Source organism: Oncorhynchus mykiss, chromosome 19 (assembly GCF_057628025.1).
Source record: "Oncorhynchus mykiss isolate SJ-2025 chromosome 19, ASM5762802v1, whole genome shotgun sequence".
In the NCBI taxonomy this organism is placed as follows: domain Eukaryota; kingdom Metazoa; phylum Chordata; class Actinopteri; order Salmoniformes; family Salmonidae; genus Oncorhynchus; species Oncorhynchus mykiss.
This window is the reverse complement of record NC_143040.1, coordinates 59,801,530-59,829,520: the sequence shown is the minus strand read 5'-3', so window position 1 is coordinate 59,829,520 and position 27,991 is coordinate 59,801,530. Positions and strand designations below refer to the sequence as shown.

Below are 27,991 nucleotides of genomic sequence, written 5' to 3'. Positions count from 1 at the left end.
AGAAAAATATATGTGTCCGGTTTGGTTTGTGTATTGTGGTGCTTTGGTGTTGAGTTGGTGCAGTTTTTTATGGGGTGAGGTTACACTGGGGTTTTGTTGTGGTTTTAAGCAGATAGCGTAGTGGTTAGAGTGTTGGGCCAGTCACCGAGAGTTTGTTCTTACCTGACTTGCCTAGTTACATTTAAAAAATAAGATGTCTCAATAAAGAGCATCACAAGTCAAGTCTCTCTGTTTCTCTTTCTCCTTGATCCCTCCTCAGATAGGGGTGTCCTCTGTTCTATATTTACCCAGCTAGTACATAACGTTCTGAGAACTACGGTATATGTTGGTGAGAGTGTGGTTGTCCTATGGTTATTTTGCATACAACTTTCCGGGAATGGTTCTTTGGAACATTCTCAGCAAATTTATAGTAATAACTTTCTTCTGTGGGAATTTCAGTACTTCAGTATAACGTTTCCTGCAGGTTTCTTCATGGTTTTATTCTATTTAAGTCATGTTCTCAAATTGTTCTGAGAATGTTAGGAAACTTTCCATAAAAACCACAATTAAACTTTAGTAACGTCTAGAGAACATTCTAAGAATGTTATTTAAAAACACATATATACATTATGTTCTCAGCATCAACAAAACCCTCTATCTTGTTAAGTTTGTTCAGGTGTGTTGGCCGCACCCACTAATCGGCAACCTCCAAATAACCTATAATTTCCATTCCCCGAATTTCCATTCTCCCTCCCTCTCTCCCTCCCTCCCTCCCTACAGGTGGTCTCGTCCTGAGCAGGTGAATGGTGTGTTAGAGTTCTACAGTGTGTACCTGTCAGTAGAAGGGGAGGAGCCAGTGTGTGTGTATAACAGCTCGGAACTGTTTGAAGACCACACCCTCCGTAACCTGACACCAGGCACCACCTACAGCTTCACTGTCACTGTGAGTACACGCTCAGTTATATATGAGGATTCCATTATACTGTATCATGTGTTACATTTAATATCTCATTATTAAATGCATTAATGTTATTACATAACTTTTTGTGTCCAAACGAAACACTCACCTTTATCTTGTAAACCTTGTTTCCTGTGTGTATGCATGTTTATACATGTGTGTGTGTGTGTGTTTCCCATGTGTTTAGGCGTGTACAGGGGGAGGCTGTTCCTTCAGCCCCCCTAGCGAGGCTCACACAGAGGAGAGCACCCCTGAAAACATCCCTGCCCCCTACGTCACTCCTCTCTCCCCCCATGCCCTCAACATTACCTGGACACCCCCAGACACACCCAACGGTAAAGAGGTGAAGGGTTATGATGGGGGTGAGAGGGGGGTGAGGAACAATTGATAATTGGTTAGCGTGACAGAGAAACAATTCTTCATTGTTTACCATTGGCTGTATAAATTCATATCATATGTACTAGATAGTTTGTACTGGAAAGTTTTCAGACCCCTTGACGTTTTCCACATTTTGTTAGGTTACAACCTTATTCTAAAATTGATTAAAAAAATAAATAATTACTCATCGATCTACACGGCAGGGTAAGGGGGCAGCAGGGTAGCCTAGTGGTTAGAGCGTTGGACTAGCAACCGGAAGGTTGCGAGTTCAAACCCCTGAGCTGACAAGATACAAATCTCTCATTCTGCTAACCCACTGTTCCTAGGCCGTCATTGAAAATAAGAATTTGTTCTTAACTGACTTGCCTGGTTAAATAAAGGTAAAATAAAAAAAAACACAATACCCCATAATGACAAATTAAAAACAGGTTTTTATGAATGTTTGCTCAAGGCTGTACTCACCGTCAAAAGGTACTTCAACAAAGTACTGAGTACTTCAACAAAGTAAAGGGTCTGAATACTTATGTAAATGTGAAATATCACATTTACATAAGTATTCAGACCCTTTACTTTGTTGAAGTACTCAGTACTTTGTTGAAGTACCTTTTGACGGTGAGTACAGCCTCGAGTCTTCTTGGGTATGACGCTACAAGCTTGGAACACAATGGGAGGTTCTCCTATTCTCCCATTCCTCTATGCAAATCCTCTCAAGCTCTGTCAGGTTGGACAGGGAGCGTTGCTGCACAGCTATTTTCAGGTCTCTCCAGAGATGTTTGATCGGGTTCAAGTCCGGGCTCTGGCTGGGCAACTCAAGGACATTCAGAGACTTGTCCCAAAGCCACTCCTGTGTTGTGTTGGCTGTGTGCTTAGGGTTGTTGTCCTGTTGGAAGGTGAACCTTCGCCCCAGTCTGAAGTCGCGCTTCCTAGCAGGTTTTCATCAAGGGTCTCTCTGTACTTTGCTCCGTTCATCTGTCCCTTGATCCTGACTAGTCTCCCAGTCCCTGCCACTGAAAAACATCCCCACAGCATGATGCCGCCACCACCATGCTTCACCATAGGGATGGTGCCAGGTTTCCTCCAGACGTGACGCTTGGCATTCAGGCCAAAGAGTTCAATCTTGCTTTCACCAGACCAGAGAATCTTGTACCCAAACTAGTTGGTCAATTAAAGGATCATAGGTGGAGGGGAAGTTGGACAGGGATGACATACTGAGGTACACACACTTTGTATTTGTACGTACTCCTCCAGCTCGACACACTGACAGGGACGTTTTGACAGTGCAAAAATGGGAGATGTTTACCAAAATTGAGGGAGGCTAGTCACAGCACTCAACATCTGTTCTGGAATGCTGCACACGTCACAGACACTTTTAGATGATTGTCAAAGTATTGTGAATATGGAGGGAGAGAGAGAGTGAAAGGGAGAGAGACAGAGTGAGGGACAAAGAGAAAGAGAGAGAGGGGGGAGAGAGAGAGAGGGAGAAAGAGAGAGATGGGGAAGAGTGATAGAGAGAGTTGGTAAGAGCTTGCTGCTTCTTTAAGTGGATGGCAAGTGCTCTCTTTTGACTGAAGCTGTGAACTGCAGGCTGGGAACGCATAGGAGAGAGCTGCCTAGACATGATTTGTTTCTAAAAGTTCACCTTTTTTTTATTTGGTGTAACATAGCTCAGGTACAAACGCTGACGATCAGTTATTTAGTAGACTCTCTTATCAGAACAATGTATGGTAAGTGTATACAACAACAATGTATGGTAAGTGTATTCAACAAAGAGGACAGGATGTCTTAAAAAACAAAACATCACACGTACACAGTTAGATAGGAAATCTAGTTGTTGGTAGGAGGAATGCCATCTGTAGCAACACGTGTTGTCAGGGGATGCTCAAAGACAGCACCACGATGTCCACAACGATGTCTGTATTTCTTGACAACAATAGAAAGATCATAAAGTATGTGCAGTCACGGTATGGCTTGGTACATGCTCTTAGGAGAAAATACACAGCTCAAAATGAAACTCGCTCTAAATTTGTTCTTGACAAAATTGTATGGTAATCAATACTCTTACTTTAACAGCAAAAATATATATTTCCAAAATAAATATGTTCGCGTTCGTGCTGAAAATGTTGATGTCTAACAAATGTATACATTGTTTTGTTCAAACACTTTAATTGTATTTGTCTGCCAAATAAATACATTTGGTTCAAAGATCACACTACTTTTTGTAACCTTCCCATCAGAGTTGAGCTCAATTCAGAATGTTTGAATTGACTCCCATTCAACTCATGAGTTGAAAATAGAATATGAGTGTTTCATTGAATCTGACAGGTATACTTCCAGATACCAAGAATATATTACTTTTCTCTGGAAACAATGTTCATATACTCATTTAACCTTAGTGCTTAGAATAGATCATTATATTTTCTCGACAAAAAATGCAGTTATATTAGACCCTACCTTATATGTTGTGTTTTGTATTCTAATGCGACAATCCGTGATTGGTACAAAGATTTTGCAGACTTGTACTTTCTGGATACAATGTAAACCCTATGATATCACTTATACTGTATATGCCTCTTGACCGTCAAACTACTGATCATCCCATTATAACCCCCCAAAATGTTTTTGTTTTATTTCAATGTTTCCAAACAATACAAATGTCAACAACCCATTTAAAACTTATTGGACAATTGCTCTGTCACTTAGCATTAGCCTAGCCTAGCCTAGCCTTAGACTTGTTTACTGAAACGTTAGCTGAAACTCAACTTGATGCTGAAGACGCAGCTAAGCTAATGACAGAGCTATTTTGCCCAACAGTCCTTGCATCAAAAGCCCCCTTAGTGAATTGGACGGGTGGTAAGTATCATTATTCAGATCACAGCTCTAAGCTTCTTGTGACGGAGTAGCCATTGGGTGTTGATTTTCAAATGATGGTTCTGATGCATTCCAGGAGATGGAGTATTTTCCACAAATTGAACTAAATGTAAGTGATTAATGAAATGTAACTTAATTGAACTAAATGTAAGTGATTAATGAAATGTAACTTAATTGAACTAAATGTAAGTGATTAATGAAATGTAACTTAATTGAACTAAATGTAAGTGATTAATGAAATGTAACTTAATTGAACTAAATGTAAGTGATTAATGAAATGTAACTTAATTGAACTAAATGTAAGTGATTAATGAAATGTAACTTAATTGAACTAAATGTAAGTGATTAATGAAATGTAACTTAATTGAACTAAATGTAAGTGATTAATGAAATGTAACTTATAATATTTGAATACAGATTTTGTTTTCCTTGATCATTCATTTTAAGAGTTTGTCATGAAAAGATATTGTTTCAACGATCTTTTCTACTTCTGTATATAACGACATGGTGTTTTATGTAGATGTATATTTGTATAGACCACACCTAATATAGAACAGAAAAGGCATTTGAATTTAACTGAATTTCACTGAATTCAATTATATTTTCTTTCATTCAAATTCAAATTGCATTTCTGTATCCTGTTTAACCCTTTACACTCGTGGGAATGGTCCTATATGTATAGGGCTAAATGGAAATGTTTCCTACAGAAGAAATATGAAAAGCATATGCACAACCATGGTAGTAATTGAAAGGGAACAGTTTGGAGAGTATGGGACCATTATTAGACCAAAGTTGAGGACACAACAGTTCATCTGACACATTTGACATTTACTGTGCTTTTTGCCGCATTTGTTGATAAGGAAATGTGAAAATTCTCTGAATACCTTCAGTAGCGTGATAAGACTATTCAGGGCGCAACATAAAACCAAAATATTACAAGGGTTTGAGTGAGTAGTCTAACTGGTGTCTCCAAGTATCCACACTCCTCTCCAACGTGTGCAAAGTTCATAATACTTTTAATACACTTTTATGACTCAAAGAAGAGTCTTCAACTATAAGGTGCTGTTTTGAGCTCTCCAAGCTGTGCCTTTTATGAATTAGAGAAAACACGCTGTAGTTATTTTGTTTGGAACACAACCCTGCATCCCCACCATCACACAGTTACTGTTGTTGTTTACGCAGTCCAAAAACAGGCCATTATATATCGCAATCTGGGTCACTAGCTGCGTTATAAAATATGATATTACAGTGTTAGGCTTTCACAATGCAATTCAGGCACATTTTCTTTCCAATAGACAAACAGACTCATTGTGTTCAGGACAACCCAGGGTATGACGCCATGTCATCTGGTAACTGTACATCAAACACAGACTCATTGTGTTCAGGACAACCCAGGGTATGACGCCATGTCATCTGGTAACTGTACATCAAACAGAGCGACCATCAACGTTGACACTGTAATATGACATGAAATGTGAAGTGCACATTTATTTGTAATTATCTCATCTTTCTAAATACATCCAGTCCTCTTCATTTACAGCATTTCCCTCACTCAGACAACAAAACATTTGCAAAAGTTGCCCAATTAGCGGGAGGGATTGGGGCAACCTCTTGCCGTGGGCGGTGCTGAAGTTCAGGACGTCTTGTCAGTCAAAACTCATACAGCGCTGTGAAGAGCAGAGCCAGAGCCCTGATGTCGTGTATAGCATGTTACTGTACAGCCACTACGTTCCAATTTAGGCATTTGTCAGTGCCCAAATCAACCCCTATACAGGTTAAGGGTTAAGTACTTTAATTAAAATTCAATAATTGAATTGGAATTTACGAGGCATTCTCTATTCAATTCTGATTTGATTCCAACCCTGCTTCCCATTCATAAAAAGCCAAATTCAGTTTTAATTTCCCTTTAACAGATTCTCTGGGTGTTTTGTATACCTTTCAGCTAGCGTTTATGAAAGTAGTGCTCACTTGCTACGTCACATATGTGCAGATACTGTATGTGCAACACATCATTGGTCTCGCTCTGTCACTGAAATGGCAAGGGGCTGGAACTCAATTTTGCTAGGGGGCTGGCCCACGTGAGGGGGGGGGGGGGGGATGTAGGGGCAATGTGGCTGCACAGCTTCCAGTGAACAGTCACTTTCAAACTAGGGATTTTGTGGGTAATTAAATTAAAACAGTAATTCTGCTCATAGATTATGCATGTAGGAACTGCACATTGACACATTCAGTCCAAAGTGGGAGGTTAGTAGTAGCCAAAGTTCCAGAGCATATCTTTAACGCTTAGTAGTAGCCAAAGTTCCAGAGCATGTCTTTAATTCTCAGTAAAACCTCGCAGTTTTGGCATCTCAATAAGAGCCTTTAGAATACACAGTTTCACATGTTCAGTGTGTTTATAGTGTAAACGATGTGTAAAATGTGTGTATAATGCATAGTGTATAATATAGTGTGTATAATGCATAGTGTGTATATTATAGTGTGTGTGATGTGTAAGATGTGTGTGTAATACATAGTGTGTATAATATAGTGTGTATATTATAGTGTGTATAATATAGTGTGTATAACAGTGTGTATAATATAGTGTGTATTATATAGTGTGTATATTATAGTTTGTATATTATAGTGTGTATAATATAGTGTGTATATTATAGTGTGTATAATATAGTGTGTATAATATAGTGTGTATTATATAGTGTGTATATTATAGTGTGTATATTATAGTGTGTATTATATAGTGTGTATATTATAGTGTGTATTATATAGTGTGTATAATATAGTGTGTATTATATAGTGTGTATATTATAGTGTGTATTATATAGTGTGTATTATATAGTGTGTATAATATAGTGCGTATTATATAGTGTGTATAATATAGTGTGTATTATATAGTGTGTATATTATAGTGTGTATATAATAGTTTGTATATTATAGTGTGTATTATATAGTGTGTATATTATAGTGTGTATATAATAGTTTGTATATTATAGTGTGTATTATACAGTGTGTATATTATAGTGTGTATATAATAGTTTGTATATTATAGTGTGTATTATATAGTGTGTATTATATAGTGTGTATAATATAGTGTGTTTAATATAGTGTGTATATAATAGTGTGTATTATATAGTGTGTATTATATAGTGTGTATATTATAGTGTGTATTATATAGTGTGTATATAATAGTGTGTATATTATAGTGTGTATTATATAGTGTGTATTATATAGTGTGTATTATATAGTGTGTATTATATAGTGTGTATATTATAGTGTGTATAATATAGTGTGTATTATATAGTGTGTATTATATAGTGTGTATATTATAGTGTGTATAATATAGTGTGTATTATATAGTGTGTATATTATAGTGTGTATGATATAGTGTGTATTATATAGTGTGTATTATATAGTGTGTATATTATAGTGTGTATTATATAGTGTGTATATAATAGTGTGTATATAGTGTGTATTATATAGTGTGTATTATATAGTGTGTATTATATAGTGTGTATAATATAGTGTGTATTATATAGTGTGTGAGCATTTGGCTCCGTAAACCCTCCACGCCTATTAGACGTGATAAATGACAGCCTTGCTAATCTGACAGCCATTTAATATGAAAAAAAACTTTCAACACAATTACCCGATTATCTCGCACTTAAAACCCCTTCAAAAGGCTTTAATTCTTCTCAAAAAATGCGTTGTACTATTCGTCTGGCTGCTCATAATGTGGAGTCAATATGGAGTCCATATGATTTGCTTGGTTCCACACCACTAGAAGTCTGGAGGAGTTTTTCCCAATTTTCCTGGAGATTTGTTGGCTAATCCCACTGGGGATTAAAGTGTGGGAAACATGGAGACAAGCGGGAGAATAAGCCTGTTATGTATTAGGCTTCACATCAACCTGGGCTTATTACAACACTCTCACAATGCTGCAGCCCAAATGGCACCCTATTCCCTATTTAGTGCACTACGGCTCCTATCCTACTCTGGTCAAAAGTAGTGCACTTATTCGGGAATGGGATGGCATTTTGGATGCACTCCAGCTGAATATGGGACATTTTACGTGTGGAGATGTATTACTGTCAATTTCTTTACACAGACGTGAAATGGTTTTCTCTGGGCAGACGCATAATTAAAACAGAATAGGTTCTTACCACAAACATGATCTGTTGAGCCCTGTATGGAGGAAAAAGAGACATGCTGTTTCCTTATGAGGCTGTAATAACCTTAGGATAATTCCTTGTGATTGGTTTACTGACAGTGTGTGTGTGTGTGTGTGTGCGTGTGCGTGTGCGTGTGCGTGTGCGTGCATGTGTCTGCGTGTCTGCGTGCGTGTGTCTGCGTGTCTGCGTGTGTGTGTGCTTTCCTCTCCTCTAGGAGTGATCAGCAGCTATGGAGTGTGGATGAACGGTGTGCTGGTCCAGAACTCTACCTCCCTATGGTTCTCTGTTGACCACCTGTCTCCCTGGAGTCTACACAGCTTTAGAGTACAGGCCTGCACCGCACAGGGCTGTGCCCTGGGACCACTGGTGAGTCACATACACACACACTCTCACACACACACACACACACACACACACACACACACACACACACACACACACATACACATGGATATAATCGAACACATTCACTGTCACGCACACACACTTGCACGTAGTGTCTGTGCGCTAAGCCTTTAGTTGTGTACGGCAGCTGGCAGGCATTATAAAGGTGATTGATTCTAGGGTTCAATAAATGGCCGTCTGGTTACGATGACATTTGGGAGAAATGCCACTCAGGGAGTCAGGGCCTGGGATGGGCTGGGCCAATATGGCTAAACGCAGCACTGCCAACAGGGCACTGCACATGCTGAAGAGGGGAGGGCAGGATGAGGCACAGAGGGGAGGGGGCTAGAGGATAAAGGAAGATAGCAGGGGCAGTGGAGGTAGAGGGGCAGTGGATGTAGAGGGGCAGTGGAGAGGGAGGGGCAGGGGAGGTAGAGAGGCAGGGGAGGTATAGGGGGAAGGGAGGTAGAAGGGGGAGGTAGAGGGTGGGGAGGTAGAGGGGCCAGGGAGGTAGAGGGGCAGGGGAGGTAGAGGGGCAGGGAAGGTAGAGGGGCAGGAGAGGTAGAGGGGCAGGGGAGGTAGAGGGGCAGGGAAGATAGAGGGGCAGGGGAGGTAGAGGGGGTGGTAGAGGCGCAGAGAAGGTAGAGGGGCAGTGGAGAGGGAGGGGCAGGGGAGGTAGAGGGGGAAGGGAGGTAGAGGGGGGGAGGTAGAGGGAGGGGAGGTAGAGGGGCCAGGGAGGTAGAGGGGCAGAGGAGGTAGAGGGGCAGGGGAGGTAGAGGGGGCCGGGAAGGTAGAGGGGGCCGGGAAGGTAGAGGGGGAGGGGAGGTGGAGGGGAGGTAGAGGGGCCAGGGAGGTAGAGGAGGAGGGAGAGGGGCAGGGTAGGTAGAGGGGGAGGTAAAGGGGCAGGAGAGGTAGAGGGGGAAAGGAGGTAGAGGGGCCAGGGAGGTAGAGGAGGAGGTAGAGGGACCAGGGAGGTAGAGGGGCCGGGGAGGTAGAGGGGCAGGGGAGGTAGAGGGGCAGGGGAGGTAGAGGGGGCAGGGAGGTTGAGGGGCAGGGGAGGTAGAGGGGGGGACGGGGAGGTAGAGGGGCAGGAGAGGTAGAGGGGACGGGGAGGTAGAGGTGCAGGAGAGGGGGAGGGGAGATGTCTGCGATTTTTAAACTGTCTGTAAAAGCACTGATGATGATGATGATAATAATAATGTGTCTTTCCTTGCGTGTGTGTTTGCGTGTGTGTTTGTGTGTGCGTGTGTGTGTGGGTGTGTGTGTCCAGGTGGAGAGGCGTACGTTGGAGATGGCCCCAGTAGGTCCTGTGGTGCTGGAGGTTGATAGTGAAGGACCTACCTCTCTCAGGGCCAAGTGGAGCCAGCCAGCCACACCTAGTGGGAACATCACCTATACACTACTGTACACACACACAGGTAACACACACACACATGAACGTGCACACACACACACACACACACACACACACACACACACACACACACACGTACTGTACACAGATAGAGGTTACTCACACACAGTACTCTACACAAAACTAGGTAACACAGACAGTTTGCACACTTGGTAAATATTTGCTTTAAAGTGATTTCTATAATGAATTGGTATAAAGATATAATGCCCACTCAACAACAGCCTACTAAGCATGACAGCAATAAAGATTGCCTCTCAAAAAGCGACTTAATAACGACAATGAAATTAAGACAGAATGGGCTATTTGGCCTGTTTGTAATTTGCGTGGTGTGTATTGTCAGCGGTATTCGGGGTGTAAAATGTGCTTATTTGATGAAAGTTCTAGACAGGGGTTAAGTGCCACTTCACTTGGTCAGCTTCTGGCCTGGACTCACAGAGTAATCATCATAGACACACGCGTGCGCGCGCAAGCACACACACACCCTCTCTCACACACACCCTCTCCCACACACACCCTCTCTCACACACACACTCAATGAAGCAGATATACACTCCACTACGTATGTATTTGCATAGTGAAGCTAAAACGTTTAATTTGTCTTTATACTCCAGCATTTCAGATTTGAGATCAAATGTTTCATGAGGCGACAGTCCAGAATGTCACCTTTTATTTCAGGGTATTTCTTTACATATTATCAGTGTTTCTCTGTAACTTTCTCACTCATTCGCGATTCATGTATGATATCCGTAATCATAGTAGCATCCACAGGAATGTAGAGGTGTTCTGAAACATATTCTATTCTTTTTAACAATACAAGTGAAATGACACAATACAATATTTACCATTAATTTCTAATGCATCCAAAAAGTTTGTAGAGTCACAAACTTGATGTAGTTATTGTGTGCTAGAAATATGGGATCAAATACTAAACATTTAACTACTTTAATACACTATAAGTGAATTTTTTGAGTATTCAGTCAGACCCCTTGGATTTCTTCACATTTTAATGTGTTACAAAGTCAGATGAAAATGTATTTAATTGTCATTTTTTTGTCAACAATCTACAAAAATATGTGTTAGACGAACCTTTGACATGGATTACAGCTGTGAGTCTTCTTTGGTTAGTCTATAAGAGCTTTGCTCACCTGGAAATGTAGAATATTTGCCCGATATTCTTTTCAAAATTCATAAGATTTCAAGGGATATCATGGCTAGACAGTTTCATGTCTTGTCAAAACAGGCCACTCAGGAACATTCACTGTCTTCATGCTAAACAACTCCAGTGTAGATTTGGCCTTGTGTTGTAGGTTATCATCTCCCAGTGTCTGGTGTAAAGCCGATTGAACCAGGCTTTCCTCTAGGATTTTACCTGTGCTTAGCTCCATCCCGTTTTTTTTTATCCTGATAAACTCCCCAGTATTTGCCGATGTCAAGCATACCCATAACATGATGCAGCCACCACTATGCTTTAAAATAAGAAGGCAGTTACTCAGTGTTGTGCTGTGTTGGATTGGCCCCAAACATAGGAATTTTCATTTAGTTCAAGTGTATTCCTTTGCTGTGTTTTTTGTTGCAGTATTACTTTAGTGCCTTGTTGCAAACAAGATGCACGTTTTCCAATATGTTTGTGTTGTTCTTTTCACTGTCATTATTGTGCAGTCACTACAATGTTGTTGATCCATCCTCAGTTTTCTTCCATCACAGCCATTGAACTCAGTAGCTTGTTTTAAAGTCACCATTGGCCTCATGGTAACACTCCTGAGCAGTTTCATTCCTGTCCTGCAGCTCAGCTCAGAAGGATGACTGTGTCTTTGATGTGTCTGGGTGGTTTAATACATCATCCACAGCATCAGTATTAACTTGACCATGCTTAAAGAGATATTCACTGTCTGATTTGTTATTGTTACCCATCTACCAATCACTGGTCTTTGAATCTGTGCTTGAAATTCAATACTTGACTGAGGGAAAGGGGATATGTCACGGTGCAGTTGTTGTGGGGGTTAACTGCCTTGATCAAGGTTAGAACAGCAGATTTTTCCACCTTGCCGGCTCTGGGATTCAAACAAGCAACTTTTCGGTTACTGTCCCAAAAGTCTAACTGCTATGCTGCCTACCTCTCAGACCGACCTTACAGCTGTTGTATGTATGGGGTACAGAGGAAGGGTTAGTCATTCAAAAATCATGCCAACCCTATTATTTCACACAGTCCCATGTAACTTGTTAAGCCAAATTTTACACCTGAATTAATTTAGGATTGCCTAAACAAAGGGAAAAGTATTATATTTTAGTTCTGATTATTATTATTTTTCTTTAAAAAAATATTTAAAAAATCTTCCACTTTGACATTACAGAGTATTTTGTGCAATTGTTGACAACAAATTACAACTCAATCCATAACGATCTTTCATTTCTAAATGGTAAAACAGCTATGTATGAAAGCACCCTCAAATAAAAGGTGACATTCTGTACTGTCGCCTCATATGAAACATTTGATCTCAAATTCAAAATGCTTGAGTATAGAGCCAAATTAAAAGTTGTACCTTCACTGTACAAATAAATACGGAGGGGAGTGTATGCCATTTTAGGGGATAGAGCCAGAGAGGAGAGTGGAGAGTGAGACAGAGAGGGGAGAAGGCACACGAGGAGAGCTAGAGGAGGACAGTAGATAGTCGGGGGTAGTAATCAGTGTGTAGAGATGGTAGTGACCTCTCTCTCAGCGAGCAGAGAGACCTGTGTGTTACAGCACTGCTTTGATGTCTCCTTCACACAGGAACACACAGATTAGGAGGAGGGATGAGAGCCAGGGAGGAAAGAGAGAGATGGAATATTGCTTTATCTACCCCTTTGATATACACTGCCTTTATCTGCGTGTCGAGGTCTGTATGTGTGTGTGTGTGCGTGTGTGTGCGTGTGTGTATGTGTGTGTATGTGTGCGTGCGTGTGTATGTGTGTGTGCGTGTGTGTATGTGATGTAGAAGATTGGGTAGATGTGCATGTCTTAATATTCAGGACCTTTCATTTCCTGTCAGCGTGCCACAGTAACCCTCTCTGTGTATCCATCACAGGCCTCCTCTCCCTTCCCATCCTCTCCTCCTCTATGTCCAGACTAAGGGCAGAGTGGCAGCGTAATGATCTTTTACATGTTAGTAGTAGTAAAACTGGCCCTTATGTCACAGCCAGCCAGGAGGGACCTATTACATATGACAGGCCCGATCAACAGACACACACACACACACACACAGTGTGATGGCGAGAGAGAGAGTTATTCTCCCTGACAAGGCTGATCAAGAGGCCCAGACCAAGCCAAGCATTATTAAATATTGACTCATGTTGTGATTTATGTAGAGCTGTAGGAAGAAAGCTCTTTTTAACCACTCACTATTCCTCACTGCTGAAAATCAGCCATCACTCTCTCACCCTCTCACTCTCCATCACCCTCTCACTCTCCATCACTCTCTGTCGGGAAATACAGAACATGAACACGGCAGCCTTTTACTCATGAAAGAGGGAGAGAGAGGGGGGGAGAGAGGGGGAGAGAGAGGGAGTGAGAGGGGGAGAGAGAGAGGGAGAGAGAGGGGGAGTGAGAGGGGGAGAGAGAGGGAGAGAGAGAGGGAGAGAGAGAGGGAGAGAGAGGGAGAGAGAGGGAGAGAGAGAGGGAGAGAGAGAGGGAGAGAGAGAGAGAGAGGGAGAGGGGGAGCGATTGGGAGTGAGAGAGAGGGGGAGAGAGGGGGAGAGAGAGAGGGAGAGAGAGCGAGAGAGAGAGAAATCGAGAGGGATATAGATAAGTAGACTGAGAGAGAGAAGGAGAGAGAGAAAGGAGAGAGAGAGAAAAAGAGTACTTGCACTTCAAAAATCTGAGACGGATGCTTTCATGTTAGCGTTTCATTTTACAAACTGCCAACAGCAGACTAGGTAAATTGGAAGCAATTGTAAGATTTAGAAAGCGGACCAGGGCCGGGGAGTTGGGGAGAGAGAGGGCTGTCTGGGGAATCCAACTCACGTTAATTCATTAAGCTTGTTTATTTTTGCTTAAGCTGTGAAATGTTATCAGGTTTTTTTTGCCTTTCTGTGTTTTCAGAGGTAATAGAAGATGAGGAGTTGTGCCAAGTTAGCAGTATGGTATCACAGTAGTCTCACTCTTTCTCTCTCTCTCTTTCTCCTTCTGTCTCTCTCTCCTTTCCTCTTTCTTTATCTCTCTCTACATCATTATTTTATCTCTATTTCCCTGACTCTCTAACCGTCCATCTTTCTATCTGTTTCTCTCTCTGTCTCTTTCTCTACGCCCCTCTCTACGTCTCTTTCTCTACGTCTCTCTCTCTACGTCTCTCTCTCTGTCTCTCTCTACGTCTCTCTCTCTACGTCTCTCTCTCTGTCACTCTCTATGTCTCTCTCTATGTCTCTCTCTACGTCTCTCTCTCTGTCTCTTTCTCTACGCCTCTCTGTCTGTCTCTCTCTCTGTCTATTTCTCTACGCCTCTCTATTTCTCTACACCTCTCTGTCTGTCTCTCTCTCTGTCTCTTTCTCTGTCTCTTTCTCTACACCTCTCTGTATCTCTCTCTCTCTCTGTCTATTTCTCTTCGCCTCTCTGTCTGTCTCTCTCTCTGTCTCTCTCTGTCTTTCTCTCTGTCTCTTTTGCTCTCTCTCTCTCTCTATGTCTCGCTCACTACGTCTCTCTCTCTCTCTACACATCTCTCTGTCTCTCTCTCCAGGTCTCTCTCTCTCCACATCTCTCTGTCTCTCTCTGCGTCTCTCGCTATGTTTCTCTCTCTTATGTCTCTCTCTCTGTCTCTCTCTCTATGTCTCTCTCTCTACGCCTTTCTCTATCTACATCTCTCTCTCTGTCTCTCTACATCTCTCTCTCTACATCTTTCTCTCTATGTCTCTCTCTCTGTCTCTCTCTCTACGTCTCTCTCTCTACGTCTCTCTCTCTATGTCTCTCTCTCGGTCTCTCTCTCTCTCTCTCTCTCTCTCTACGTCTCTCTGTCTGTCTCTCTCTCTACATCTCTCTCTCTGTCTCTCTCTATATCTCTCTCTACGTCTTTCTCTCTCTACGTCTCTCTACATCTCTCTCTCTACATCTTTCTCTCTATGTCTCTCTCTCTGTCTCTCTCTCTATGTCTCTCTCTCTCTACATCTCTCTCTCTATGTCTCTCTCTCTGCTTCTCTCTCTACGTCTCTACGTCTCTCTGTCTGTCTCTCTCTCTACATCTCTCTCTCTGTCTCTCTCTATATCTCTCTCTACGTCTTTCTCTCTCTACGTCTCTCTACATCTCTCTCTCTCTACGTCTCTCTCTATGTCTCTCTCCCTGTCTCTCTCTCTACCTCTTTCTCTTTATGTCTCTCTCTACGTCTCTCTCTCTGTCTCTCTCTCTACATCTCTCTCTCTGTCTCTCTCTCTGCTTCTCTCTCTACGTCTCTCTCGGCCTTTCTCTATGTCTCTCTCTACGTCCCTCTCTCTGTCTCTCTCTCTACATCTCTCTTTCTACGTCTCTCTCTGTCTCTCTCTCTGCTTCTCTCTCTACGTCTCTCTCGGTCTTTCTCTCTATGTCTCTCTCTACGTCTCTCTCTCTGTCTCTCTCTCTCCATCTTTCTCTCTACGTCTTTCTCTCTACATGTCTCTCTCTACGCCTCTCTCTCTGTCTCCCTCTCTACATCTCTCTCTACGTCTCTCTCTCTCTGCTTCTCTCTCTACGTTTCTCTCGGTCTTTCTCTCTCTACGTCTCTCTGTACATCTTTCTCAGTCTTCGTCTCTCTGTCTCTCTCTACGTGTCTCTCTCTGTCTCTCTCTCTACGTCTCTCTCTCTCTCTACGTCTCTCTGTCTGTCTCTCTCTCTATGTCTCTCTCTACGTCTCTCTCTCTACGCCTTTTTCTCTCTATGTCTCTCTCTACGTCTCTCTCTACGTCTCTCTCTACGCCTTTCTCTATCTACATCTCTCTCTCTGTCTCTCTCTATATCTCTCTCTACGTCTTTCTCTCTCTACGTCTCTCTACATCTCTCTCTCTACGTCTCTCTCTCTGTCTCTCTCTCTACATCTCTCTCTCTGTCTCTCTCTCTGCTTCTCTCTCTACGTCTCTCTCGGCCTTTCTCTATGTCTCTCTCTACGTCCCTCTCTCTGTCTCTCTCTCTACATCTCTCTTTCTACGTCTCTCTCTGTCTCTCTCTCTGCTTCTCTCTCTACGTCTCTCTCGGTCTTTCTCTCTATGTCTCTCTCTACGTCTCTCTCTCTGTCTCTCTCTCTACATCTTTCTCTCTACGTCTTTCTCTCTACATGTCTCTCTCTACGCCTCTCTCTCTGTCTCCCTCTCTACATCTCTCTCTACGTCTCTCTCTCTCTGCTTCTCTCTCTACGTTTCTCTCGGTCTTTCTCTCTCTACGTCTCTCTGTACATCTTTCTCAGTCTTCGTCTCTCTGTCTCTCTCTACGTGTCTCTCTCTGTCTCTCTCTCTACGTCTCTCTCTCTCTCTACGTCTCTCTCTGTCTCTTTCTCTACGCCTGTCTGTCCCTCTCTATGTCTGTCTCTCTCTACGTCTCTCTCTGTCTCTCTCTCTCTACGTCTCTCTCTCTGTCTCTCTCTACGTCTCTCTCTCTGTCTCTCTCTACGTCTCTCTCTGTGTCACTCTCTACGTCTCTCTCTCTTCGTCTCTCTCTCTACGCCTTTCTCTCTCTACATCTCTCTCTGTCTCTCTCTACATCTCTCTCTACATCTCTCTCTCTATGTCTCTCTCTCGGTCTCTCTCTCTCTGCTTCTCTCTCTACGTCTCTCTCTCTCTTTCTACATCTCTCTCTCTACATCTTTCTCTCTATGTCTCTCTCTACGTCTCTCTCACTCTACATCTTTCTCTACATCTCTCTCTCTCTCTCTACGTCTCTCTGTCTGTCTCTCTCTCTATGTCTCTCTCTACGTCTCTCTCTCTACGCCTTTCTCTCTCTACATCTTTCTCTCTATGTCTCTCTCTACGTCTCTCTCTACGCCTTTCTCTATCTACATCTCTCTCTCTGTCTCTCTCTATATCTCTCTCTACGTCTTTCTCTCTCTACGTCTCTCTACATCTCTCTCTCTACGTCTCTCTCTATGTCTCTCTCCCTGTCTCTCTCTCTACGTTTCTCTCTCTGTCTCTTTCTCTACGCCTCTCTGTCTGTCTCTCTCTCTGTCTAGTTCTCTACGCCTCTCTGTCTGTCTCTCTGTCTCTCTCTACGTCTCTCTATGTCTCTCTCTACGTCTCTGTCTCTCTCTCTACGTCTCTCTCTGTCTCTCTCTCTACATCTCTCTCTCCACATCTCTCTCTATGTCTATCTCTGTCTCTTTTGCACTCTCTCTCTCTCTCTAAATCTCTGTCTCTCTCACTACGTCTCTCTCTCTGTCTCGCTCTGTCTCTCTCTCTACGTCTCTCTCTCCACATCTCTCTGTCTGTCTCTACGTCTCTCCCTCTCCATGTCTCCACGTCTCTCTCGCTATGTTTCTCTCTCTACGTCTCTCTCTGTCTCTGTCTCTACGTCTCTCTCTACGCCTTTCTCTCTCTACATCTCTCTCTGTCTCTCTCTACATCTCTCTCTACGTCTCTCTCTCTACATCTCTCTCTACGTCTTTCTCTCTCTACATCTCTCTCTTCGTCTCTCTCGCTGTCTCTCTCTTTACATCTCTCTCTCGCTACGTCTTTCTCTCTATGTCTCTCTCTACGTCTCTCTCTCTGTCTCTTTCTCTGTCTCTCTGTCTCTCTCTGTCTCTCTCTCCACATCTCTCTGTCTCTCTCTACGTCTCTCCCTCTCCATGTCTCCACGTCTCTCTTGCTATGTTTCTCTCTCTACGTCTCTCTCTGTCTCTCTCTCTACGCCTTTATCTCTCTACAGCTCTCTCTCTGTCTCTCTCTACATCTCTCTCTACGTCTCTCTCTCTACATCTCTCTCTACTTCTTTCTCTCTCTACGTCTCTCTACATCTCTCTCTCTACGTCTCTCTCTTCGTCTCTCTCTCTGTCTCTCTCTCTACATCTCTCTCTCTACGTCGTTCTCTCTATGTCTCTCTCTACATCTCTCTCTCTGTCTCACTCTATACATCTCTCTCTATGTCTCTCTCTCTGTCTCTCTCTCTACTTCTCTCTCTACGTCTCTCTCGGTCTTTCTCTCTCTACGTCTTTCTCTCTCTACATCTTTCTCACTCTACGTCTCTCTCTCTGTCTCTCTCTCCACGTCTCTGTCTTTCTCTATGTCTCTCTCTACGTCTCTCTCTGGCTCTCGCTCTACATCTTTCTCTCTTTCTCTCTTTACATCTCTCTCTATGTCTCTCTCTCTGTCTCTCTCTACGTCTCTCTCTCTGTCTCTCTCTGTCTCTTTCTCCACGTCTCTCTGTCTCTCTCTACGTCTCTCTCTATGACTCTTTCTCTCTCCACGTCTCTCTACGTCTCTCTCTCTCTGTCTCTCTCTACGTCTCTCTCTCTGTCTTTCTCTCTCTAAATCTCTTTCTACGTCTCTCTCTACATCTCTGTCTCTCTTTACATGTCTCTCTCTCTGTCTCTCTCTCTACATCTTTCTCAACCTTCTCCAATTCCCCTCTCCCCTATCCGAACCCCTTTCTCTTCCCTTCCTACTCTTTCCCCTCCCTCTTCCTCCCCTTCTCCCCCTCCTCTCTCTTTCCCTCCCCCTCCCTTTTCCTATAGGTCCAGTGATATCTAAGTTAAATTAATTCCTATTTAATGTGTGCATGGGGCTGTATATCCTTAGATGGATTGCATTACTGTAAGTGGCGGTGGTGGCTAGGGATCATGATGGTCAACCCCTGACCTGCCTCTGTGTGTGTGTGTGTGTGTGTGCGTGCGTGCGTGCGCGCGTGTGTGCTGGGGGCCAAAGTTTCGTGGATTATTGATTGATCTGTAACATTTTCATTAGCAGGTGTCTAATGGGGGATCATATATAAACCATATGTGTCTGATATACAGCATGCTTCTCTTTGTGTGCTTGTATTCATCTCTCGAACCGCTGTTATCTTTTAGATAGATCAGCGAGCAACGGTTAAAACCCTTATGGCATGTTAATGCTAATGCACCATACTTATTTCCCTAAAGAACTGTAAAAGCAAATATATTTCTGTCTCTCCTTCTCATGTGACAAAGTCTATTTCAAACAACATGAATTCAAACCTAGGATACTGATGATTCATGTTCTCTCTCTCTTTCTACCTCTCTCTACCTCTCTCTCTCTCTCTCTCTCCCCCTCTTTCTCCATCTCTCTCTCTCTCTCTCAGGTCCAGGTCATGATGATGATGATGATGATGAAGGTGATAGTGTGTATAATAGTAGTGAAGCAGGGAGGTGGGTGTCTGTCGGAGGTCTCCAACCCTACTCTAACTACAGCCTGATGGTCCGGGCCTGCAACACTATGGGGTGTGTGGACAGTCTACCTACTGCTGTCTCCATGCCCCCTACTGGTAAGGTACCATAGACACATACAGTGACTTCAGAAAGTATTCACACCCCTTGACATTTTCCACATTTTGTTGTGTTACAGCCAGAATTTAAAATTGATTAAGTTGAGATGTTGTGTCACTGATCTACACACAATACCCCATAATGGAAAAATGGAAATTCTTTCTCTAAATTATTTAAAAATGAAATGTCTTGAGTCAATAAGTATTCAACCCCTTTGTTCGGGAAAGCCTGAATATGTTCAGGAGTAAAAATGTGCTTCAAAAATCACATAATAAGTTGCATGCAATAATAGTTTTTAACCTGTTTTTGAATGACTACATCATCTTTGTACCCCACACTTACAATTATCTGTAAGATCCCTCAGTCGAGCAGTGAATTTCAAACACAGATTTAACCATAAAGTCCAAGGAGGTTTTCCAGTGCCTCACAAATAAGGACACCTATTGGTAGATGGGTAAAAACAAAAGCAGACATTGAATTCCCTTTGATCATGGTGAAGTTATTTATTACACTTTGGATGGTGTATCAATACACCCAGTCACTACAATGATACAGGTGTTCTTCCTAACTCAGTTGCTGGAGAGGAAGGAAACCGCTCAGGGATTTCACCATGGTGACTGGCCAATGGTGACTTTAAAACAGTTACAGAGCTTAATGGCTGTGATAAGAGAAAACTGAGAATGAATCAACAGCATTGTAGTTACTCCACAATGCTAACCTAAATGACAGAGTAAACAGAAGGAAGCCACTACAGATTAAATGCTCACAGTACTGTTAAATTGTGGTTGATTGTAATTATGTTGTGTTTTATGAGTCTCTCTACAAATAGAACTCGTCACTTAAATAGCCAGTGGTTAAATAGTCAGTGGTTAAATAGCCAGTGGTTAAATAGCCAGTGGTTAAATAGCCAGTGGTTAAATAGCCAGTGGTTAAATAGCCAGTGGTTAAATAGCCAGTGGTTAAATAGCCAGTGGTTAAATAGCCAGTGGTTAAATAGCCAGTGGTTAAATAGTCAGTGGTTAAATAGCCAGTGGTTAAATAGCCAGTGGTTAAATAGCCAGTGGTTAAATAGTCAGTGGTTAAATAGTCAGTGATTAAATAGTCAGTGGTTAAATAGCCAGTGGTTAAATAGTCAATGGTTAAATAGTCAATGGTTAAATAGTCAGTGGTTAAATAGTCAGTGGTTAAATAGTCAGTGGTTAAATAGCCAGTGGTTAAATAGCCAGTGGTTAAATAGCCAGTGGTTAAATAGCCAGTGGTTAAATAGTCAGTGGTTAAATAGTCAGTGGTTAAATAGTCAGTGGTTAAATAGTCAGTGGTTAAATAGCCAGTGGTTAAATAGCCAGTGGTTAAATAGCCAGTGGTTAAATAGCCAGTGGTTAAATAGCAAGTGGTTAAATAGCCAGTGGTTAAATAGTCAGTGGTTAAATAGCCAGTGGTTAAATAGTCAGTGGTTAAATAGTCAGTGGTTAAATAGCCAGTGGTTAAATAGTCAGTGGTTAAATAGTCAGTGGTTAAATAGTCAGTGGTTAAATAGCCAGTGGTTAAATAGCCAGTGGTTAAATAGCCAGTGGTTAAATAGCCAGTGGTTAAATAGCCAGTGGTTAAATAGTCAGTGGTTAAATAGTCAGTGGTTAAATAGCCAGTGGTTAAATAGTCAGTGGTTAAATAGCCAGTGGTTAAATAGTCAGTGGTTAAATAGCCAGTGGTTAAATAGCCAGTGGTTAAATAGTCAATGGTTAAATAGTCAATGGTTAAATAGCCAGTGGTTAAATAGCCAGTGGTTAAATAGTCAATGGTTAAATAGTCAATGGTTAAATAGCCAGTGGTTAAATAGTCAATGGTTAAATAGTCAGTGGTTAAATAGTCAGTGGTTAAATAGTCAGTGGTTAAATAGCCAGTGGTTAAATAGCCAGTGGTTAAATAGCCAGTGGTTAAATAGTCAGTGGTTAAATAGCCAGTGGTTAAATAGTCAGTGGTTAAATAGCCAGTGGTTAAATAGTCAGTGGTTAAATAGTCAGTGGTTAAATAGTCAGTGGTTAAATAGTCAGTGGTTAAATAGTCAGTGGTTAAATAGTCAGTGGTTAAATAGCCAGTGGTTAAATAGTCAGTGGTTAAATAGCCAGTGGTTAAATAGTCAATGGTTAAATAGTCAGTGGTTAAATAGTCAATGGTTAAATAGTCAGTGGTTAAATAGTCAGTGGTTAAATAGTCAGTGGTTAAATAGTCAATGGTTAAATAGTCAGTGGTTAAATAGTCAATGGTTAAATAGTCAGTGGTTAAATAGTCAGTGGTTAAATAGTCAGTGGTTAAATAGTCAGTGGTTAAATAGTCAGTGGTTAAATAGTCAGTGGTTAAATAGTCAATGGTTAAATAGTCAGTGGTTAAATAGTCAGTGGTTAAATAGTCAGTGGTTAAATAGTCAGTGGTTAAATAGTCAATGGTTAAATAGTCAGTGGTTAAATAGTCAGTGGTTAAATAGTCAATGGTTAAATAGTCAATGGTTAAATAGTCAGTGGTTAAATAGTCAGTGGTTAAATAGTCAGTGGTTAAATAGTCAGTGGTTAAATAGTCAGTGGTTAAATAGTCAATGGTTAAATAGTCAGTGGTTAAATAGTCAGTGGTTAAATAGTCAATGGTTAAATAGTCAATGGTTAAATAGTCAGTGGTTAAATAGCCAGTGGTTAAATAGTAAATGGTTAAATAGTCAGTGGTTAAATAGTCAATGGTTAAATAGTCAGTGGTTAAATAGTCAGTGTTTAAATAGTCAGTTGTTAAATAGTCAGTGGTTAAATAGTCAGTGGTTAAATAGTCAGTGGTTAAATAGTCAGTGGTTAAATAGTCAATGGTTAAATAGTCAGTGGTTAAATAGTCAGTGGTTAAATAGTCAATGGTTAAATAGTCAGTGGTTAAATAGTCAATGGTTAAATAGTCAGTGGTTAAATAGTCAGTGGTTAAATAGCCAGTGGTTAAATAGTCAGTGGTTAAATAGTCAGTGGTTAAATAGTCAGTGGTTAAATAGCCAGTGGTTAAATAGTCAGTGGTTAAATAGCCAGTGGTTAAATAGTCAATGGTTAAATAGTCAGTGGTTAAATAGTCAATGGTTAAATAGTCAGTGGTTAAATAGTCAGTGGTTAAATAGTCAGTGGTTAAATAGTCAGTGGTTAAATAGTCAGTGGTTAAATAGTCAGTGGTTAAATAGTCAATGGTTAAATAGTCAGTGGTTAAATAGTCAGTGGTTAAATAGTCAATGGTTAAATAGTCAGTGGTTAAATAGTCAGTGGTTAAATAGTCAGTGGTTAAATAGCCAGTGGTTAAATAGCCAGTGGTTAAATAGCCAGTGGTTAAATAGCCAGTGGTTAAATAGCCAGTGGTTAAATAGCCAGTGGTTAAATAGTCAATGGTTAAATAGTCAGTGGTTAAATAGCCAGTGGTTAAATAGTCAATGGTTAAATAGTCAGTGGTTAAATAGTCAGTGGTTAAATAGTCAGTGGTTAAATAGTCAGTGGTTAAATAGTCAGTGGTTAAATAGTCAGTGGTTAAATAGTCAGTGGTTAAATAGTCAGTGGTTAAATAGTCAATGGTTAAATAGTCAGTGGTTAAATAGTCAGTGGTTAAATAGTCAATGGTTAAATAGTCAGTGGTTAAATAGTCAATGGTTAAATAGTCAGTGGTTAAATAGTCAGTGGTTAAATAGTCAGTGGTTAAATAGCCAGTGGTTAAATAGTCAGTGGTTAAATAGTCAGTGGTTAAATAGTCAGTGGTTAAATAGCCAGTGGTTAAATAGTCAGTGGTTAAATAGCCAGTGGTTAAATAGTCAATGGTTAAATAGTCAGTGGTTAAATAGTCAATGGTTAAATAGTCAGTGGTTAAATAGCCAGTGGTTAAATAGTCAGTGGTTAAATAGTCAGTGGTTAAATAGTCAGTGGTTAAATAGTCAGTGGTTAAATAGTCAATGGTTAAATAGTCAGTGGTTAAATAGCCAGTGGTTAAATAGCCAGTGGTTAAATAGCCAGTGGTTAAATAGTCAGTGGTTAAATAGCTGCTGCACCATTCCTCTTACTTAACATTTCCTTTACTTACATTTATTCAAATGTTTTACACACCACACAGCATAGCCAGGCATGGGCCGTTTGTGTGTGTGTGCGCGTGTGCGATGCCCACTCTAACCCGGCCGATACGAGGAGCTGGAATGTACCGCACCGGGCTATGCACCCGCACCGGGGACACCGTGCGCTCCACAGCATAACACTGTGCCTGCCCGGTCCCTCTCGCTCTCCTGTAAGCACAGAAAGTTGCCGCAGGTCTCCTACCTGGCTTCGACACACTCCCTGTGTTCCCCCCCAATACATTTTTGGGGCTGCATCTCGGGCTTCCTTGCCAGCCGTGTTCCCTCGTATCGCTGGCTCCCTTTTCCTGCTGCCTCTGCTCTCCTGGCTGCCTCCACCTGTTCCCATGGGAGGCGATCTCTTCCAGCCAGGATCTCCTCCCATGTGTAGCAACCCTTGGCGTCCAAAACGTCCTCCCATGTCCAGGATTCCTGACATCGCTAATGCTGCCCGTTACCACGCCGCTTGGTCCTCTGTTGGTGGGTGTTTCTGTAACGGCAGATTTCCTCCTCTTCGTCTGAAGAGGAGTAAGGATCGGACCAAGATGCGGCGTGGTAAGTGTTCATGGCGATTTTAATAAGAAAAGCACTGAACACTATGAAATACAAAAACAATAAACAAATACGTGACATAACCAAACCGAAACAGTACCGTGTGGCGACAAACACTGACACAGGAAACAAACACCCACAAACCAACAGTGAAACCCAGGCTACCTAAGTATGATTCTCAATCAGAGACAACTAACGACACCTGCCTCTGATTGAGAACCATACTAGGCCGAAACAGAAACCTAAACATAGAAACACAAAACATAGACTGCCTACCCCAACTCACGCCCTGACCATACTAAATAAAGACCAAACAAAGGAAAATAAAGGTCAGAACGTGACAACCTGTCTTTGTTTCTTCTCTTCCCCTTTTTTTTTCTTCGTTTTCTCTCTGGAATAGGAATCAGGGAGGATGAGTGGGTGATCGATCAATAAACGATCTTAGACGCACACACACACACACACACACACATAGCTGGTTGGTGTAACGTTCTGGGTGTCGTGAGTGTGAAGTCAGGTGCAGGAAAACAGAGAGTTCAATATAGTGCTCCTTTAATGCACACACGGTGAAGCACGGCCACCCCACTAAACACTGGGTGCTCAAGACAAATGCCCCAGACACGGGGGACGAAAACAGTCTAGCACTAGATACACGAACACGTTCGTCTGTAGCAAACACCAGGGTTACAATAATCAATCCCGCACAAAGAAACGGGCGGGCCGGCTGACTAATGAAGCCCAACTAATTACAACAAACTCAAAACAGGTGTAACCAATAAACACATAGGGAGGGGGAGAAAAGAATCAGTGGCAGCTAGTAGGGCAGCGACGACGACCGCCGAGCACCACCCGAACGCGAAGGGGAGCCACCTTCGGTCGGAGTCGTGATAGTTGGTGTCAGTGTTAACATTGTAATGTATCTCCAGCAATGTCCTGATATATTAACACTCAGTCCTTTCATCTGACTCCCTCCCTCCCTCCCTCCCTCCCTCCCTCCCTCCCTCCCTCTCTCTCTCTCTCTGTTCTCTCTCTCTCTCTCTCTCTCTGTCTCTCTCAATTCAATTCTATTCATTTTAAGGGCTTCATTGGCATGGGAAACATGTTTACATTGCCAAAGCAAGTGAAATAGATAATTAACAAAAGTGAAATAAACAATAAAAAATGTACAATAAACATTACACTCACAAAAGTTCCAATTTCAAATGTCATATTATGTCTATATAGTGTTGTAACGATGTACAAATAGTTTTTGTATATTCTTTACAATGTGTCAAGTAATAATCTTTTTGTTCTCTCATGATTTGGTTGGGTCTAATTGTGTTGCTGTCCTGGGGCTCTGTGGGGTCCGTTTGTGTTTGTGAACAGAGCCCCAGGACCAGCTTGCTTAGGGGACTCTTCTCCAGGTTCATCTCTTTGTAGGTAATGGATTTGTTATGGAAGGTTTGGGAATCACTTCATTTTGGGTTGTTGTAGAATTTAACATCTCTCTTCTGGATATTGATAATTAGCGGGTATCGGCCTAATTCTGCTCTGCATGCATTATTTGGTGTTTTACGTTGCACACGGAGGATGTTTTTGCAGAATTCTGCATGCAGATTCTCAATTTGGTGTTTGTCCCATTTTGAGCAGACCAAACATAAAGGGCAATGGGTTCTATATCTGATTCAAGTCTTTTTTTGCCGGATCCTAATTGGTATGTTGAATTTGATGTTCCTTTTGATGGCATAGCAGGCTCTTCTTGCCTTGTCTCTCAAATCGTTCACAGCTTTGTGCAAGTTACCTGTGGCGCTGATGTTTAGGCCCGAGCTATGTATAGATTTTTGTGTGCTTTAGGGCACTGTGTCTAGATGGAATTTGTATTTGTGGTCCTGGTGACTGGACCTTTTTTGGAAGATTATTTTACTCAGATTAACTGTCAGGGCCCAGGTGTGACAGGGCCCAGGTGTGACAGGGCCCAGGTGTGACAGGGCCCAGGTGTGACAGGGCCCAGGTGTGTCAGGGCCCAGGTGTGTCAGGGCCCAGGTGTGTCAGGGCCCAGGTGTGACAGAATCTGTGCAGAAGATCTAGGTGCTGCTGTAGGCCCTCCTTGGTTGGTGACAGAAGCATCAGATCATCAGCAAACAGTAGACAATTGACTTCAGATTCTAGTAGGTTGAGACCGGGTGATGCAGACTGTTCTAGTGCCCTCGCCAGTTCGTTGATATATATGTTGAAGAGAGTGGGGATCAAGCTGCATGTCGAATGCTTTTCATCCAACACCACTGTCCATCTATTTGTATAGCAGGCCCTCATGGCAAATTGAGTCCAAAGTGTTTTTTTTAAATCAACAAAGCATGAGAAGACTTTGCCTTTGTTTTGGTTTGTTTGTTTATCAATTAGGGTCTGCAGGGTGAATATGTGGTCTGTCTCTCTCTCTCTCTCTCCCTCTCTCTCTCTCTCTGCTGTATTTCTGAATCAATGATCTCCTCTCATGTGGTGATGTTCCTTCAAACATCGCACAAGTCTTATTACACCAATTTGATCACACTCGTTTTCCCCTGTTCTCTCCTATTCTTCTCCTCTCCTTTTGTCTTCCCCCCAGCCAGGCTGTGTGAGCGGTAATCCCTTGCCCCCTTCCAACGTTCTGCACACGCACACACACACACACACACACACACACACACACACACACACACACACACACACACACACAGAGACAGAGACAGAGATCAGTGAGTTAAGGGGGTGCAAAAGGAGGCTGTTCTGCAGAGCAGGAGAGGACCTCTGTGAATATCAACAATTCTAGTGACCTTCGATTGTTAAAATATGGCCCTTGTACCGTGTGTGTATCTGTGATTGTGCATGTGCATGGGTGCGTGTGTCTCTGTGTGTGTGTTTATCCCTAATTGATTTGGTAGAATAGGATCTAATTGTGCATACTGATAAATGCCAGAGCTGATCAGACGCTAACGAGATAACCACACACACACCTGCACTTCGGCACCTCGGCAATCACACCATAACAATAGCAGGAGTCTGGAATGTTCCTCCGCAAAAAAATTCAAGTTCAAACAAAGGCATGAGGAAGTATATATTTTAAATACCACACTTTCCCCCTCTCTCTCTCCCCTCTCTCTCCCCTCTCTCATTCTCTCTCCCCTCGCTCTCCCCCCTCTCTCCTCTCTCCCCTCTCTCTCATTCTCTCTCCTCTCTCCCCTCTCTCTCATTCTCTCTCCTCTCGCTCATTCTCTCTCTCCCCTCTCTCTCCCCTCTCTCATTCTCTCTCCCCTCGCTCTCCCCCCTCTCTCCTCTCTCCCCTCTCTCTCATTCTCTCTCCTCTCTCCCCTCTCTCTCATTCTCTCTCCTCTCGCTCATTCTCTCTCTCCCCTCTCTCTCTCTCTCTCCTCTCTTTCATTCTCTCTCCCCTCTCTCTCCTCTCTCTCATTCTCTCTCCCCTCTCTCTCCTCTCTCTCATTCTCTCCTCCTCTCTCCCCTCTCTCCCCTCTCTCTCCTGTCTCTCTCCTCTCTCTCATTCTCTCTCCCCTCTCTCTCCTCTCTCTCATTCTCTCCTCCTCTCTCTCCTGTCTCTACTCTCTCTCATTCTCGCTCCCCTCTCTCTCCCCTCTCTCCGCTCTCTCCGCTCTCTCCCCTCTCTCTCTCTCTCTCTCTCCCCTCTCTCTCCTCTCTCTCATTCTCTCCCCCTCTCTCTCCCCTCTCTCCCCTCTCTCTCCCCTCTCTCTCCTCTCTCTCCCCTCTCTGCGCTCTCTCCCCTCTCTCTCCTCTCT

General features: G+C 42.5%; 1 protein-coding gene across 1 annotated transcript in view; it reads left to right on the top strand.

The window, feature by feature from the left end:
* Positions 1–27,991, top strand: part of LOC110498381 (usherin) — a 432,088-nt gene that overhangs the window by 207,393 nt on the left and 196,704 nt on the right. The window contains exons 38-42 of the mRNA XM_036955034.2: positions 760–922; positions 1,125–1,272; positions 8,561–8,712; positions 10,001–10,148; positions 19,384–19,566. Coding sequence (XP_036810929.2) covers positions 760–922; positions 1,125–1,272; positions 8,561–8,712; positions 10,001–10,148; positions 19,384–19,566 — 794 coding nt within the window. The remainder of the gene's footprint in view (positions 1–759; positions 923–1,124; positions 1,273–8,560; positions 8,713–10,000; positions 10,149–19,383; positions 19,567–27,991) is intronic.